Consider the following 17632-nt stretch of genomic DNA (forward strand, 5'->3'; position numbering starts at 1 on the left):
AACAAACATTTACATTTTATCGTTCGAAATCAATGAAATTAATACAAAAACGGAAGCATTTACAAAAGAAAACTTATAAATTGAAGTTATATCGTTAAAATTATGTAAATTGTTCCCTTAAAATCAAAGAAAGGCTTCAAAACTGCTTTTGTAAAATAGAAAAGCTTTTCTTTATTAAAATTTATTAAAATCTATTAGAAAACATTAACAACTAACGTAATAGAACTAATCGAAGCTTTGGAGGAGATCTCTAGCCCTCTGATACCGCGTGGATTCGATAAGTTTCTGCCTTTCCGTCTCGTCCTCCAGCTTTTCGCCCTCCTTGTCCAGTTTTTGGATCACCTCCTCGGCCAGTTGGCTGATTTTCGAGCGAGCTGCTCCCTGGGACCTGGCCAAATACTCCAGGGCGGTGGGCCATAGCTCCGCCTCGAGTTTTTCCTCATCGAAGGCGGTTTGTTGGATGGAAATCTGCCGGAGTTTGTTGAATTTCCACTCCGCACGGGATTCCTTCCATTTGACGAGGTATTCCTTGTTGATTTTGGCCTCCTTGTTGGAGTTCTGACTGCGCTGGGCCTCCAGGCGCTGCTGGTGCTTCTGCTTCTTCTTTTGGCGCACCGTGACCACCGCATTGGCGTTTTCCGGACGGGCGGCCTCCTTTAGTTGCTCCTCCGTTGGCTGGGAATCCTCTTCGTCGTCCTCTGACTGGGATTCCTGCTTGCTGCGCTTCTGCTTAATGGGTTTACTTGCCTCCTGGGCTTGTTTTCTCTTTGGAGTCTTCGAGGGGGTTGCATCCTCGCCGCCACTGGTGGCCACCTGCTCCTCCGCCGCGTTTTTCTTGCTGCGCTTCTTGGTGGCCGGTGCTTCATCGCCTTTTTGCCGCCTCTTGGGGGGTTTATCTGTAAATGTTGGTTATGTTATAGGTTGGTAATGAAGTTATTAACCCAATTCCACCTGTTTCGGCCGCCTGTTGCTCCACCTGTGGCTCCAGAATCAGACTTTTGTTGGCCACCTCGTCGTCGCTGGCCGCATGTTCCGTGTTCCCGGCCACCTCGTGCTTGCGTTTCTTGCCCTGCCGCTTGGCCTTCTTATCCAGCTCGGTGCGGGCCATCTTAGCAGTGCGTTGGTCAAAAATCAACTTGTAAAACCAAGTTATTACAGAGAAATCTTGAAAAATCTTTTGAAAACGAAGTAAAATGTGTTTAAGCCGTCCGGCGTTTACCAACACTGAAAAGTTTCCCCCCGTCTGGCAACTCCCCTACCATATGACTTTTCACAATCGATCTGGCAACGCCCGAAAACAAATTGCCAAATTTTAGCTTTTGTTTAATAATAAATAAATAGGTAAATAAGCCAGCCATAAATCTAGTAAAGTGCATTTCGCGTGTGTAAGGCAGTGCCTATAACGCCTCATGTATTTCAAATGTAAATCCGCCCGAAATCAAGGTTTTTATTGCCAAGCTAAATTCGCGGCGCGTAAACAAAACTCGTGTGTGATAGTTGTAATTAATAATAAATATAAGAGCAATCGAATAAAAATAAGCTAAAGATCTGTATTAATCATTTAACAGGTAAGTTTTACGCATAAATTAATCATTTTCATAACTTAACTGGCGGCAACAACAACAAATCCAACCGGCAAAATGCAACTGTTTATTTACGCGCGTGTGTGTGTGTGTTTTTGACAGTGCGTGCGGGTGTGTGTGCGTCACCGGCAAATGAAATGCGTGTTTTTCGGTTTCAAGTCAACAAGGAAAAATGCAGCTTTATCTTTAAAAGTACAGAAAGGATATCTAGTGGAGGAGGAGAGGTCGGGAGTCCTGGAACAGCTGTTGCTTGCTAAAAGGAGTGCGAGGAAGGTCCCGAAATTCCAGCTGCATTTGTAAAGGTGAGTGTAAGCCGCCAAAAATATTTACCGTTATAAGCCAAAACATACAATTACACGTAGTACCGTTGGAATGTGATTTACAGGGGCGGATTCTGGGGGTTTCTGGGGGTTGAATGCCCCCACACAAAATAGTTAAGGAATTTGAAATGACAGAAAGAATTTTAAAGTTCTTAATCAATATAGTGATTCCAATAAAATTTTCAGTACTACCCAAAAAAGATCTATTCATATTTCATATTTTTCATATTTACATTGTTATTTAATATTTATTATTTTCTGAACTAAGTATATTTCTTAACACAATATTTTTAAAAATAATAACATAAATACACCTATTAATGGCTACTATAATTTTTGTTCCCAGTGACATAAGATGAATTAATGCCAAAGTTTGATCCTCCGCGTGTTTTCACATACCCAGTAGAAGTAGTGTTAATCTCTTCCTCGGGAATACTATTTATAAGCATCATCTCAATATTAACTATAGCCCTTGGGGAAACGCTTCCTGGAATTGCGATGGGCTCTGAAGGATTAACGAACCTATTTGTCATATCAACAGGATCAAATAGGCCAACGGGAAAAACGACATCTATTTGGCGCATTTTTTTCAGTTTCCGAAATAAAATCACGATTATAGGTAAAACTACGATAAGGACTGTGGCGATAATATAGAGTGTTTTTTCCATTCCAGATGATTTAGGATAAATTTTTCTAGTATCGGGCCAAATCGGACCGATCCATACCATTCCTCCGCTGGTTCCATCCTCATAAAGGGCCACCACCGCCTTGTTTAAATCAGCTGCCTGTGTGTTGAACTGGAAATTGTTTAATGATGCTGGCACAGACTCCAAATGCAGGGGCTTTTGATCCTCACAGAGAAATGTACTATTGGAGGAGACAGAGCACCAGATGATGATGTAAGAGATAAGCTTATTTACATCCTTCGGTGGCCTCCAGGTCATAGATTGGTTTTCGAAATGATACCAAAGGTCCTGAGGTTGATGCATTAGGGAATCGGTTAAAACTGGTACCTCTAGTTTTGAGGTGTTTTCCGATCGTCCTACTGAGTTTTGGTTCCAAACCAAGACGGTAGCCGGTTGCGTGGGATCCCATTGGTGGAAGACGGCGGAGGAATTGCTTTTAAGTGGAGCCTTTTTACTGAAAATCATAGAATTAATTGTTTGGTTTTAAATTAAGAAAGATTCTTAATTTTTAATAATAATCAAATTTACTAAAGGATGAATAATTGTGTAGGAAGTTTTTAGAAAATTAATATCGTAGACGCTTACCCAGTACTCGTCTGCACATTATACGTAAAGTCCAGTCTGTTGAACTCCAGTTCTTCCAACTCCTTCCAAAAAATGTGAAGATTTTTATTTTCCGGGTCGTAAAAGAAAACACCGGGCATTATCTTTGGCGGCCTTTCTGGTGGAAAAGCTTCCGTTTGAATAATATAGGCGTAATAATCCCTCGTCCATGGAGTATCGAGGCCAATATAGCGGCGCCAAACACGAACTTCAAATGTTTGGTTATTGAAGCGTGGAGTACGGAAACATATGTCATTGTAATATCGTTTAATAGGTTCGACCTTTATCTCTATGATTCGTGAACTTCTCAGCATCACCAGCAGTAGTTTCCAATCGTAATCATTAAATTTTGATTCGTATCTAAAAACAATGCAAGTCAAAATGCCTCTCTTTATTGTAACAATATGGTGGCCCCAAGGAGGAACTTTCATTTGAGTCCTACTGAGATGAAAGAACTGCTTCTGCACATCTCTATTAAAATTCATTTCAAGGGTGAAGGTGTGGTTTAAATTTTCGGTGGTAGCGTTTGAGTATTTTGTGTTGCACTGAACCCGATTTCCTGACGCTTGGCACTTATCACTTTCCCCGTTATCAATTTTGAGATGATATTCCATGTAATCCCAAATAGCCTTATTGCCCAACCGACCAAAGCTGCATTCTACCATTAATTCGTCTCCTTTACTAATGCACTCGAAGTCCGTGACTTTTAGTTTCGGGATCACTACTAACTCGACCCACATCTTATGGCCGTCAACCCGGCATAAGAAAAATAAGTGTGCTCCTTCATCGGGTGTTTTTAGGTTTCTGTACATAATGGTATGATTGTCAACGGCCACCGAATTTAACATATCACCTTCTTCAAAATATAGATAATGTTGGGGTGTTACGTAGGACGCGTTATAGGAACAGAACAAATCGAAAGAATCACCGCCATACACCGTTTTTGGTTTCGTATACATGTCCACAGTAAGCTTGCTCCATCCCGGAACAGCACTCGAACCCACGTGACTACTGGCCGCTGCAGTCGCGAAAAAACACGTCCACCAAATCATCTCGCTGGAGACCTAATGTACGCAACGAAATTCAAATTCCGCACTCTTATCAATATTACTACATTTATTTTGGTGAGAAACAATCTGAAACATTTTGTTGTGCCTTGCGACATGCACTAATAATAAATGGAGGCATACATATTTACTTCGTTGAATCCCAATGGAAAAGCAACAAAGAATTATACCGTGCGATACCCATTACAAAATTCCTTCCACTCGCGTTAGAGAAAATTTGGTATAAATAAAAACAAAATACGTATTTAAAAACAAGAGAGAACGCTATAGACGAATGCCTCGAATATTAAATTTTTAGATTTAGCCCCATTTTAAATAATTTAGATTTTGAATTAACATATTGGGAATTCGAGTGACCAGAGGGTGTCATAATCCATTTGAATTCGGCGCCCTTTAAGAGCTGACAGATCCATCCATGGGGGTTTAATGAACGAACAACTTTTTTTTGTTGCATACTTTTTGAATACCAAATTACCTTTCCATTACTTCCCAGTGTCCACTTTGTACAGAAATCCTATATACCCTCTTATTTTAGGAGCGAAGGGTATCTTCAATATCACTACTCAGTAGAGGGGCAAGTAAGGAACGTTCTCATTGGACCAGCATCTTTTTAAATTATTAAATGCTGAAATAATTTTGTATGGTAATCGCTCCTGACTTTTTATCAGTATAGAAGCATTATTTGTACAACATAGTTGTTTGTGATAACTGATTAAGGGGGATTGTTAGGGTCACAAGGCAAATAAATCTTTTATTTTTAATATCATCATAAATAGTTCAATATTTTTTCTATTAGTGATTGACTTGACCTGTTTAATATATTCATAAAACACTATAATCAAAATTTTTAGACTAAAAAAACTAAGAATTTGGACTGTAATCTAGATTAACGCTGGCTTGAGGAACGGTGACGTATGATTCTATATCAATTTTCCGTTCTTCAGTGGTCATAATCAGAGATTCTGTAATAATCGGCTCTTCCGTAAGAACAATTAAACTTGGTTCAATATTTGGCTCATTCGTTGGCACATAAGAAATAGAAGTAGTATAGGGCTCATTCTCGGAATTAGTTTTCATTCGCATCATTTCAATATTAACAATACCCCTAGGGGAAACGCTTCCAGGAATGGTGATAGGATTTGGAGGATTAACGAACCGTTTTGTCATCTCATTAGTATCGAATAAACCCTCGGGAAAAACTATATCTATTTGGCTCATTTTTTTAAGTTTCCGAAATAAAACCACGATTATAGGTAGAGCTCCGATAGTGACTGTGCCGATAACATAAATTATTATTTCAATTCCAGATGATTTAGGCTCGGTTTTTCTAGTATCGGGCCAAATGGGACCGATCCACACCATCCCTCCGCTGGTTCCGTCCTCATAAAGAGCCACCACCGCCTTGTTTAAATCAGCTGCCTGTGTGTTGAACTGGTAATTCTGTATAGATGCTGGAACAGACTCCAAATGTAGGGGTTTTTGATCCTCACAGAGAAATGTACTATTGGAGGAGACGGAGCACCATATAACGATGTACGAGATTAGCTTATTCACATCCCTCGGTGGCTTCCAGGTCATAGATTGGTTTTCGAAATGATACCAGAGGTCCTGAGGCTGATGCAATAGGGAATCGGTCAGAGCTGGTACCTCTAGTTTCGAGGTGTTTTCCGACCGGCCTACTGAGTTTTGGTTCCAAACCAAGACGGTAGCCGATTTCGTGTGATCCCAGTGGTGGAAGACGGCGGAGGAATTCGTTTTAGCTATCGCCTTTTTACTGAAAATCGGAAAGTTAATAATTTGTTTGCTTTTATTAAGAGAGATACATACATACATACTTACACCCAAAAAATTATTTTCCCGTAATATTAAAGATTATGCGTAAAAGGCAATTTTTTTCCAAAATTAAAAAAAAAGTTACTGCTTAAGAAAATTGTTTTCAAATAAAGTACATTTACAAAAGGGCTAATAATTTGTTGAGTCTAAAGAGTGTTTAGAAAAGATTCAAAGTCAAATATATTAGAATTAGTATCCTAGACGCTTACCCAGTGGTCGTCTCCGCAGAGTACGTGAAGTCCAGTCTGTTAAGATCCAGTTCTTCCAACTCCTTCCAAAAAATGTAAAGATAATTTTTTTTGGGTTCGTAAAAGAACACCCCGGGCTGTAGCTGAGGCGGCCTATCGGGCGGAAAAGCTTCCGTTAAAATGCTGAAGGCGTAATAGTCCCTGGTCCATGGAGTATCAATGCCAATATATCGACGCCACACACGCACTTCGAAGTTAACATTATTGAAGCGCGGCGTACGGAAACATATGTCTCGGTGTTGCTTTATTGGTTCGACCATGATCTCCATTATTCGTGGATTTTTAAGCAGCAGCCGCACTTTATAATGGTACGCATTACGTGAAAGTATGGTACTGACTTCAAAACCCATGCAAGTAAATATTCCTCTTGTTGTTGTCATGATATCCTTTCCCCAAGGAGGAACTTTCATTTGAGTCCTACTGAGGTGAAAGAACTTCTTTTGCACATTTCTGTTACATGTCATTTCAAGGGTGAAGGTGTGTTTCAAGTTTTCTGTGGTTGCGTTAGAATATTTGGTGTTGCACTCAACCCGATTCCCCATCGCTTTGCACTTATCACTTTCCCCGTTGTCAATTCTGAGATAATATTCCATGTAATCCCAAACAGCCTTGTTGCCCAACCGACCAAAGCTGCATTTCACCGCCAATTCTTCGCCTTCACTAATGCATTCGAAGTCCCTGACATTCAGCTTGGGTATCACTATTAATTCGATCCATATCTGTTGGTCGTCAGCATTGCAATAGAAGGATAAGAGTGCTCCTTCATCCGGTGTTTTTAAGATTCTGTACACAATAGTGTGATTGTCAATGGCCACCGAATTAAGCTTGTAACCTCTCTCAAAACTTAAAAAATGGTCCGGTGTTACGTAGGAGGCGTTATAGGAACAGATCAAATCAAAAGAATCACCGCCGTACACCGTGAATGGTTCCGGGTACATCTCCACACTAAGATGGCTCCGTCCCAAAACACTTGACTCACTTAGGAAACTACTGGCCGCTGCAGTCGCGAAAAAACACGTCCACCAAATCATCTCGCTTGGGAGCTAATGTACGCAATGAAATTCAAATTCCGCACTCTTATCAATATTATTACATTTATTTTGGTTAGAAGCAATCAAACTTTTTTGTGTCCGTTGGGACATAAAGTAATAAAGGCATGCATTATCGACCTTGAGATACCCATTAAAAGATTTCCCAAACCAAAAAATTAAAAAAAAATTATTTGAAAGCCCCCAAAACCAAAATCTGGATTTAGGGAATCCAGGATTTGTTTTGTGCATTTTCTGAACCACTTTTTATGGTTGCATACTTTTTGTATACCGCATTTCCTTTCATTTTTCATCCGAGAGGGAGATAAATGTATTTTTACCATTCCATTTATTCTCAATGTGCACTTTACGAGATAGGATCTTGCCTTCCCTCGATACTTAACTTTCAACAAATACTATATACCCTCATACTTTACGAGCGAAGGGTATTTTCAATATCAGTACTCAGTACAGGGGCGAGGAAGAAACGTTCTGATTAGGACAGCATATTTTTGAATGCTTTTGGATCCGCTCCTGACTTAGCTACAGTATAGAAGAATTATTTGTACATCATCTATTGTAGCATTAAAAAGTTGTTTGATTTTTATTTTAAAAGTAGATTAGACTAGCTTTGAAAAAGTTTTGGAAAAATTTTGAATAATTAATAAAATTGAAAAATGTGTAAAATTTTCTGTCGATTTTTTTCCCAATTTTCCCCCGACCAATTGAAATTTTACTTTTATCCGCTGAACGCCGGCGCTCCTTCCACCAAAAACAGAATAATAATTTGTAAACAAAACGCTCATTTGAAATGTTCACACAAGATTTCCTCATCATGCTTTTGTGGCTCTTTGAGTAGTTTTCCTGCCGGTATGGGCAAAAATAGCATTTTTCCGACTTTTCCCGAGTTTTCTGCCTATGCCACGAGTGAGAGAAAAGCTCTCACTCAGGGGTCGTCTCAGAATTTGTTGGCCATTAAATTCCTCCGCTGTCCATTCAGTTCTACTTTGGTTGTGTTCCCGTTCGCATCGCGTTTTCCCCTCGCGTTTTCCGATTTTCCGTCGCGATCTTTGGTGGCTTTTCCACGCGTTTCTATATCACTTTGGGTTTCTGAATCGAAATAAACCCAAAGATATATTTGAAAAAGTTTTCGGAGCGTTTCAAGATATATATCGAAAAAATATCTTCGGTGCTATATGTCATTATCTGATTGGTAGGGCGGCATCTTAACTGGCTAATTGGATTGTCCACAACAGTTACAACAACAACAAAAAGTGTGGACAGCAAACCTGTCACAACAAATAGAAAAGAAGAAGAAAATAAAGGCTAACGACTCCGGTTAACTTCGCCGGTAAAACACGCGTGTGTTTTTGTGTGCCTTTCCAGTAATCAATATAGTGGCATTTGTTTCGCGCGCGTTTTACTTTCTAACATACTTTGGTACCTCGGCTCGTTTTCGCCCCTCGGAATCCCTATATCTTAACTTAACCCTGCGGTTTCTGTGACAACGTGAGCGGCCTCAACAAACCCGAAGAGGCAAACCCCAAAACGAAACGCAAGAAATATTAACCAACTTTCTGTTCTGGAATGATAAAGCTCGGCATATAAATGCTCGACAGTACGCGCTATAAGTGTAAGTTTAAGTTGGCGTGGAAATTATAGAATTTTTGGGGTTATTGAAACCCTATAGACATTAAAAAAATTCCCAACAAATAAGTTTCAAAATTAAGATCCGCTTTTGATCTTGATTAAAATTAATGAATATGAAAATATAATTTTTAGAACAAATATAAATATAATAATACCAGATGAAATGCTCCAATAATAATAAGACGCGTAACGTCCATTGAAATTAATGTCCCTTTCTTTTAATACACTTTATCCAATTTAACTAAGGATTATATGCATTTTCTCGCCGTGCAACTTCCTTGTTTGTTTATAAACATTTCGGCACATCCGTTGGGATCGAGAGTATTACATCAGCTGAGGTGCAGAGGTGTGGTCGCGGTCCACTTGTGTGCGTCCATCATGATTCAGTTTCGGATTCAAATCTGTATCTACTCGATGTGCTATAGCCTATAGGCAACATTTGTATCTATTTGGCAGCCGCATCTTCGCCTCCGCTGGCTTGTGTTTTTCCAATAGTTTTTCTCTAAAAATGGATCGACTAGTCGGCAATTAAGGCCCCCCAAAAATAAGATATATGTATTCAGACTAAACTCATTCGTTCGTTTGTCTAATATGAATGAATCAATGCTCAAAGTTTTTTTTCTTGAATGTTCAGACTTTTTTTGTAAGGTATTGTGGGATTCTGGAGGTGGTATATCATTCTTAGAGTTCTAGAAATGTCAAAAAAAATTTGATTTTTGGTTGGGAACATTTTGTTTTACAAACCAAAGTTGGGTGTTCTGTTTTGACAGTTCATAAAAAATGTAATTTCTATTCGACATTTAATAGTTTTTACCTTAACTTAAATTAGATTTTCAATATTTCTTATAAATAGTATTTTCAAAATATTTTTCTTATAATTAGTATTATAAAGAGTATTTATAAAGAGTATTTCCTAGATTTCTTCCACCTACCTTGCCCCTTAAATTTGCTTTTGTATTTTTTCTTTGCTTTGCGGCACTCGTTAAATGTATATTTTGAGCACAAATGTCAAATATCGCTTTTTAAGGGTCACCGGCTAAATATTTTCGCTCTTTGCATATTTATTTTTCAATGTTGCCCATTGCAACTTGGCAACTTGGCCAACAAAATACGTTTTTCCTTTTTTTTCCGTCTTTGTTTGCGAATAAACCAGCCCTTTGGCTCATCGGTGGTTGGTTGTTGAGTCATTCTCTTTAAGGGTTGAGTGGCTCTTTACAGATAGTTGGGTCGTAAATTCTCTAAACCAGACGATGAGCAAACAAATTACCGGCTTCCTTTGCAGCATATAATTTCTAATTTCCCTTCTAATGGTTTCTTACTTTTAAGCTTTTTGATTTATTTCCTGAAAAAGATAAAAACACACACATTCATTAGCTTTATTTTGATTCCAAAGTCAGAAGATATTTATTCTGTTCTCTTTCCATTCGAATTGACGTCAAATTGTTTATGCAGGCCATGGGCCGTTTAGTTTGATGGCCGGCTGTTTTATATATTTCGCTATATATGTGGTCGATATCTATATAGATGTGCTACTGTTTGCCGTGATATTGTGATTTCTATATAGGGAAATTAAGCGGCGGCGTCTTGATTCCAAATGCAAGTCAGGTTTTTGGCGACTCGAGGGCGTCACAGATTTGCGCGTTCAAAACGCGGTTGAAATATTAATGCAACGCCTGTTTTTCGAATCGTTAAATACACATTATATAGCCATATTCCATTTTTTTTGGCTTAAATGGCGTCGCGTCGACACGCGCACTTCCGTCACCAAAAACATTTTTTCAGAGAAAATCCCCAAAAAAATAAAAACAATTGCCGAAAATATAAACTGAAACAAATACAATTTGTTTTTCGGGGCGACAGAGTAACGACATGGGGGAGCAAGTGTTAAAATAAATTGTGACAGATTGTTTGGGGGTAGCACGCAGACTGTATTCGATAGCTATATAATATCAGGGTCTCTTTACGATATGTCGCGTAATTTTAGCTCGTTAAAATATGAAAAATTGTCTGGTCAAGACAGAAAAAAGCGTTCAAGTCGGGGATAATGAGACAGACACAAAGATTAATGGAATATGTAAAAATTCTTGCTGTAAAGGAGCCGTATTAAAATTTATAAGAAAATGCTCTTGAATGGTTCAATGATCTTTAAAAATCTTTCGGATACTTTTTATTGTTTTTTATAAGTAATAAATTTTAATCCCGTTATTTATAATTTTCTTACAACAAAGAGATTTATTTTAGGAACACTTAATTTAGTGTTTCAACGTTTTTTATTTTAAAATTGGAAAATGTTAAAAAACATAATAATAAGCATTTTTTTCAGGCACTTTTATTTTTGGTGTACGAATTACTATTTAAAATACTAGCAATTTTATTTCTTATTTATTTTGAAAATAGAAGATTTTGTATCTCATAGCTTAAAGGATTTTCTTAGGTTTTATAAAAAACTTTAACGAATTCCTTTATTTCCAAACCTTGAATTCTCTGGATTTCTTTGCTCTCTTCATAAACAAATTGTTGGTAAAATACTATTTTCTATTTTTCTTCTCGACAGAAAACCCCAACAATATTTTAAAATGTTTTCATATTGAAATTAAAAAAAATGTCTTTAAATAAATTGTGCAAAACGAATTCCAAGCTAGACATTAATTTACTAGACAGAACGACAGACAGATATATAGAGAATGAACAAACAACAGAAAGGCAAGTATATTCTAAATGGGATACCTAAAATAATCCAAAGATCTGACGACATCGGTGGCTATACAAAAAAAAGCCTTGAGGAAGTGTTGCAAAAAATAAAAAGAAAAACACTTTTAGTTAGTCGATTTTGTTTCACGTGACCCTGAAAGAGTAAAATTGAGCATGAAATATGGTGAACTAGGTCAATACAAGGGGGCAATATGGGTTGACTCAATTTCGCGGACAACGAGGTCGCAAAAAGATAGGCCAACCCGCTGAGCATGGCAACGAAAACGGCACCCCGAACCCCCCAAAAAACCTACCTACCCCATTATCCAATAAACAATCCAATTAAAACAATTGCCAGGGACAACAAACGATATCCCAATGCGTTTTGCATTGCGTGTGTTTTTTGTCTGGGGTCTTAATGGGTCAAATATACTGATAGTATCTGATGGATAGTTTTCCAACTATAAGTTTCTTTGCCCCATTCGATGGAAAGTGAAAGTGCGTCGAACCAACCAATTTAATGTACATTTTTGTTTATTAATCTTTTCTTTTTTTGGTTTTTTCGCACATTTTTATGATTTTGTAAAAATTGTACATTTTTAAACATAGAAAAAGTACTAAAAAAATTAAATATTCAAATATATATCTAATCTATATAGTTTTAATATTCAGTATAATTTTGTTGACTTTCTCTTCCTTTTTCAGAATCAACAAAAAATCAAGTTTTTTTTTTTTAAATATTATGAATACGGTCCCCGTTTTTATTGTTTTTGGATTGTTTTGTGCAGCTGCTAAAATTCCGAAAAATTGTAGTTTCTTCTTTTATTTTGCGGTCTCCCGCAAATTGTTACCAACTAACATTCAACGTATCAAATTTGATTATAAAATGTTAATTTTGTAGCACTTTTACCACTATTTTTGGCCAGATTTTACACTAGCCCATTTTAGATCATCAAAAGATGAGACGATAATGCGTTAGACTTCAGATAACTTAATGACGGCTTGAATGTTTGTTTTCGTCTGATTATGATAAATGATCTTTGCTATTTGCTCTTAGCTTAAAAGATTTATTCTTGATTTTGACTGGCTGAAATAATGATTTTCAAAAGATCTTAACAGCTAAGCTTGATAATTTTTAATTGAGTTTTCTCGTTGATCTGGTTTGGTTTCTATTCTGGTGAACTGATTTACTCAAGAAAGAAATTCCGAACCATTATGAGAAAATATAGATAATCTGTTATATGTGTTCCGCCAAAATTTGCTATTATCTAGACTGCTCTATACAAGTCGTATCCAAACAAGGGGGAAGCCATCCCAATATAAAAACCAATGTATTTGGATTCAAATTGTTTCCAAAAAGTGATAAAAATATCACTGTTATTAATCTGACGATAAATAAAACGGAGATTTACTAAATAAAAGTGATGATTGACATTTCTGGTTTCAAGCTCTTTCGTTTAAAATACCACAAATCTTGTCGGTTTCTCCCCCAATTTGCCAGCTTATTAACTGGATGATCTCCCCGCGCCTCAAGAGAGATTTCAGACCAAAAACCTGGGCCTGCAATCAATCCGTCTGTCAGCATATGGAGACAAGATGTTTTGGGGCTCTGTGGGTTTATTTTTTTTTTTTGGTATAATTACGGGCGAGCAATTGTCTGTAACCCAATTCGAGCTTGGCATTTCATTCAAGTTCAGACGGAAACACGTTTGCTGTTATTCGATATTTGCTGCGTGGGCTGGAAAATCGTTTCGCGCCTTTACAGAAAATACAGAAAAAAGAAAAGAAATCAAATTGAATTTACATAGAGTCGCAAGAGATCGTTATAAAGGCTGCGCCATGTAAACTGAATTGAAGAATGGTTATTATGATATTTGCATACAAGTTGGCAATTAATTGGCAACCACTGCGAATGGCACACCTTTCGTCAGACGTCAAGGATTGGCCCATGCTATAGGCCCATAGGATCTGCATAGGTTGCGGATTAGGGTCCGTCAGAGGAATTAACATAAAATAGGCAAACAAATTTCTCGAACTGCGTTCGAACCCAAAACGTGCCTCTCTATGGCATTCTTTTCACTATTATATATATGGTTTTTTTATTTTTTCACAACTTTGTCTAAGCAAACAAGAAATCGTGGCACGTGAGCATTTTACAAATGAACCGCGAAACATAAAGAAAAAAAATCCAAAACCAGAAATAACAACATCATAGCGCACCTACAAACACCAGATTTCATAAAAATACATGAGTAAAGGCTATAAAAAAATTAAAATAAAATCCAAAAAAACACCAGCTGCATAGGTAGATGATAGAGGAATATGGTGATTTGTTTTTTTGTTTTTAGATATTTAAACGTATTTTGCTATATTTCCATTTCAGTGCGTACGTTCTACGAGACGTGCGTAAGGTTTAATGGAAATATCTTAGGGTAGGGCTTTATAGGAAGTAGGTGAATGTGGATTGCTCTTTAGAAAATATTTTAGATTTTTATTAAAAAAATCTTACGTTATAATTGTCAAAGATTTATACAATTCATATTAAAGAACAGAAATTTCCTAAAGTCGGTTAGTGTTTTTCGTTTTATTAAGCTTCTTGTAAATTAAACAAATAAACTTAGATTGTTTTTTAGGAAATTTTAAATATTAGTTTATAATCATCAATAAAAAGGTTTATAATAATTATATAATTTCCTAGATAAATCTTGACACCTGGAAAAAATATCACACTTTTGTAAAAATTACCACATATGACTTTTACGGTATTTTATAGAGTGTCCAATATTATCCTTAACTATCTTTCAAAACCTTTTTACAACTTAAATATAATTTCTTGTGAACTGAAATCTTTTAAGTTCCAAGTTACTTCTATGTTATCCTCATAGATACGCCATCCTTAATAGAGTATCCATATTTCTCCCCTAGCTCTAACCCATCATAACTTGAGATCTGGACGTGCTGTCGATGCGATTCGGGGTGGGGCGGTAGTCAGAAGTTCTCATTTAGATTGCATCTGGCATGACGAACGGACTTGAAGTCTGGGGCTCTATTTATAGGCGGTTTGCGCATTGTCTTCTATAAAGTTTCGCCCTGCCGAGGTGCTGATATAAAACGGCCGATTAAATTTATGCACACACCATGATGGAATGGCGATGCAGGCTGCACTTTTCACTTGGGATTTATGCCGACGAGGCGTGGCAGCTCAATTGGGTTTGCGTTCGGTTGCGGGTGCAGTTGCTCAATTCAAGTTCCAAATACCCAATACTCAAGAATTTCTTAATGGTCAGTTGGTTTGGTTGGTTGGTTGGGCCACTCGTTACGTGACCAGCTGGAAAAAAATGCCACAAAATGTTTTCTTTTTATTGCGAAAGCGTAAAAACGAAAGTGCCAAGTGGCTTGGCTCCTTGGAATGAAGCCATCTCCTCCTCCTCCTGATTTTTCCTCATCTGACTGGTCAATTGCCGCATTGCATCATCTTGCACATCTCATATTTCGTTTATAGTCGACGTCTCGGCGGCTGTAAATACCAAATATAATTGTTTAACTGTCCATAAAAATGAGGCAACATAAAAGGCGACCCTTTGCCAACTACGAACGTCCATTGAACTTGGCGCAGATTGGGGCTCCAAAAACGCCTCAAAGAGATTTCTTTGAGAAAATAAATTCACACCCAAGTGGCAGAAAGTATCTGGTGGATTGGTTGCCCCTCCAAACTACCTGACAGTGTCCCATCCATCAATCGGTGAAAAGATTGCGCCACAGGTCAGCAGGTGTTTGAGTTGTTTGGGGGTGGAACTCAAAGGCGTAGAGCCAGATGATCTTCGGGTTTTGTTTTCCTTGAGAACTACAAGTTGAGACATCAGCAAGGTGTGGGAAAATAAAGGGAATCGCATCAAGGAAGCTGCGTGGTTAAATGAGGGATAATTGGTGTGGGAAATTTTGTAATATTTTCGTTGGTTTAAAAATAGAAATAATTGTATTTTAAATATATATTTAATTGTATACCTAAAAAGGGTATTACAAAAGTCTACGAAAAGGTTAATACTAAAAATATATCAACACTTAAATGGATGATAGATGGAAATAAAGAAAAACGATCGAAAAACTGTATCGTAAACTATACTTATTAAATTGAATTAAAACAATTAAAATTTAATCAAATTATATCGTAAAATATTTATTATCCCCTTTTGATAACATGAATGTCAAGGATAATAAATTATCCTCAAATATTCGTAAGCGATTGTATAATTACGCGAGTATCTAAAAAACAAATTAGTGAGTTTCCCCTTACCATTTCTACCATAAAATGCCAGATAAATACGGTTCGAAACCGAAAACTCTCTATTATATCGGTGGCGGTTCCCTTTCGCCACATTCCTGATCATTAACTGCATTTCGTTTGGCCGCACACAATCTGTCGCCATAAACCGAACCGAAAGAAACGAACGTAAGCCGTCGTCTATTGAGCAAACTTGATTTATGAGCGATTGCAATTGCAGATATTTTCGCTATCGCCACTCTCACTCTCTTTTGGTCCATTTGGAAAATTGCATGTCAACGGAAATTGCTTAATCATTTCCACGCATATCAAATGTATACCACTATACCAAATACCATAGATATATGACTAATTCCATCTGTCTGCCTTCTTCCTTACTTGCAGGTAAGTTTCACTGATATCTATGCCTGTTTTTTTTGGGCCAAAGGCAATCAAAGGAAATCATTGCGTAAGTCAATAAAAAAACGGACTTGATTTGTTTACTTAGGACTTCCCCTTATATAATCAGGTTCCTGCGAGGAAGTGGTTCATAAAAAAAGGGAGCCATTAGCATGTTCAGTCTAAAAAGTGATTCCCATAATGGATTTTCCAATCAATGCAGCCAATGATTATGCACAGAAAAAAAATAACAAAATATCAGATTGATATGCGCTGGTCAATTTTATATTTCTTAAAGATCCAAATGATATGAATTTTTTACATTATTGGTTCAAAAAATACCAAATTTTGTATTCTATATGTTTGATTCATAAATTTTATATAAATCATATCACCTTTTGATTGATTGAATAAGGTATAATTGATCCTATTTAATATCGAATTTTTTTCTGTGTGATTATGCTCACCAGTCGCAAGCAATAAAATTATTGGCTCATTTGGTCAGGCGGCTAGCAAAATAAGGAGAAAATGATCATCGCCACTCCTTGATTATCATGAGCATCATATCTCCTTGGGTGAACCAACCACTACCTGACCCCTTGTCGCGCCTAACGATCTTTAACCTGGCCAACAACGATCCCGTCTCGGCCCAGACAGTCTGCCTCTTTTGTTGTTATTGATCGCTGTAAAACACACACACAGCATTCAAACGTGCGTCGAGTACTTTGTATCTCTCTGTATCTCAGTATCTTTGTATCTGGCGAATGCATTTCGTTGTATCTCAAGTGTCTGTCTTTTTTACAAATGTTTGCCTGGCTCATTTGCAAAATCTGCTGGGTAATCAGACACCGGGCTAGGGATGTCAATTAGCTTTTGCTGCTGCCTGTTTTGCCAAGTGCGTGACCATTGAACCTGCATTTCCCCTTTTTCCCTGTGAAGTGAAAGTAAAATCTGCCAGTCGTTCAATGAACTTTCTTGGGAACTTTGCAAAAACACAAAAAAAAGAAACAAATTTAAGCTCTCCCGCCCCCAGAACTAATTGAAGATTTCATATCTCTGATTTTATAGCCTTGGCCCTTTGCAATCTCAGTTGTTGGCTCCTAGAGTAAAGCAGACAATTTATGATACAAATTAAATGCATGGAAATTATGATGAATGCGAGGCAAAATTTATGCTGATGACATAGCCAACAAAAGAGCGCCAATCCGCCCCAGACTCCTACGGCTCCCTAAACTACTCCTCCTTCGGCTCCTCCTGCTCCTC

The 17632-nt window shown here is 37.4% G+C and overlaps 3 protein-coding genes across 3 annotated transcripts in view; 1 reads left to right on the top strand and 2 right to left on the bottom strand.

The window, feature by feature from the left end:
* Positions 1-143: 143 nt before the first annotated feature.
* Positions 144-1231, bottom strand: LOC108067206 (cholesin). Its single transcript, XM_017156125.3, has 2 exons — positions 952-1231; positions 144-896 (listed from the first exon to the last, which is right to left on the bottom strand). The coding sequence occupies exons 1-2, from the start codon at positions 1106-1108 to the stop codon at positions 226-228; spliced, it is 828 nt and encodes a 275-aa protein (XP_017011614.2). The 5' UTR covers positions 1109-1231; the 3' UTR covers positions 144-225.
* A 4275-nt stretch (positions 1232-5506) lies between these two features.
* LOC123003071 (uncharacterized) lies at positions 5507-7278 on the bottom strand. Its single transcript, XM_044394507.1, has 3 exons — positions 6302-7278; positions 5619-6033; positions 5507-5530 (listed from the first exon to the last, which is right to left on the bottom strand). The coding sequence occupies exons 1-3, from the start codon at positions 7276-7278 to the stop codon at positions 5507-5509; spliced, it is 1416 nt and encodes a 471-aa protein (XP_044250442.1).
* A 1301-nt stretch (positions 7279-8579) lies between these two features.
* Svil (Supervillin) overlaps positions 8580-17632 on the top strand; it is a 133141-nt gene continuing 124088 nt past the window's right edge. The window contains exon 1 of the mRNA XM_070214774.1: positions 8580-9001. The gene's annotated coding sequence lies outside the window, so the exon portion shown is untranslated. The remainder of the gene's footprint in view (positions 9002-17632) is intronic.

This window comes from Drosophila takahashii, chromosome 3L (assembly GCF_030179915.1).
Source record: "Drosophila takahashii strain IR98-3 E-12201 chromosome 3L, DtakHiC1v2, whole genome shotgun sequence".
NCBI classification, from domain to species: domain Eukaryota; kingdom Metazoa; phylum Arthropoda; class Insecta; order Diptera; family Drosophilidae; genus Drosophila; species Drosophila takahashii.

Excerpts from the sequence above, each read along its gene's own strand:
- LOC108067206 (XM_017156125.3), bottom strand. The coding sequence starts at position 1,108 with ATGGCCCGCACCGAGCTGGATAAGAAGGCCAAGCGGCAGGGCAAGAAA. Across the intron at positions 897-951 it reads GCAACAGGCGGCCGAAACAG|ATAAACCCCCCAAGAGGCGG; the intron begins GTGGAATTGGGT and ends CAACATTTACAG.
- LOC123003071 (XM_044394507.1), bottom strand. The coding sequence starts at position 7,278 with ATGTACCCGGAACCATTCACGGTGTACGGCGGTGATTCTTTTGATTTG. Across the intron at positions 6,034-6,301 it reads TCTGCGGAGACGACCACTGG|TAAAAAGGCGATAGCTAAAA; the intron begins GTAAGCGTCTAG and ends TCCGATTTTCAG. Across the intron at positions 5,531-5,618 it reads ACGGAACCAGCGGAGGGATG|TCACTATCGGAGCTCTACCT; the intron begins GTGTGGATCGGT and ends TTATCGGCACAG.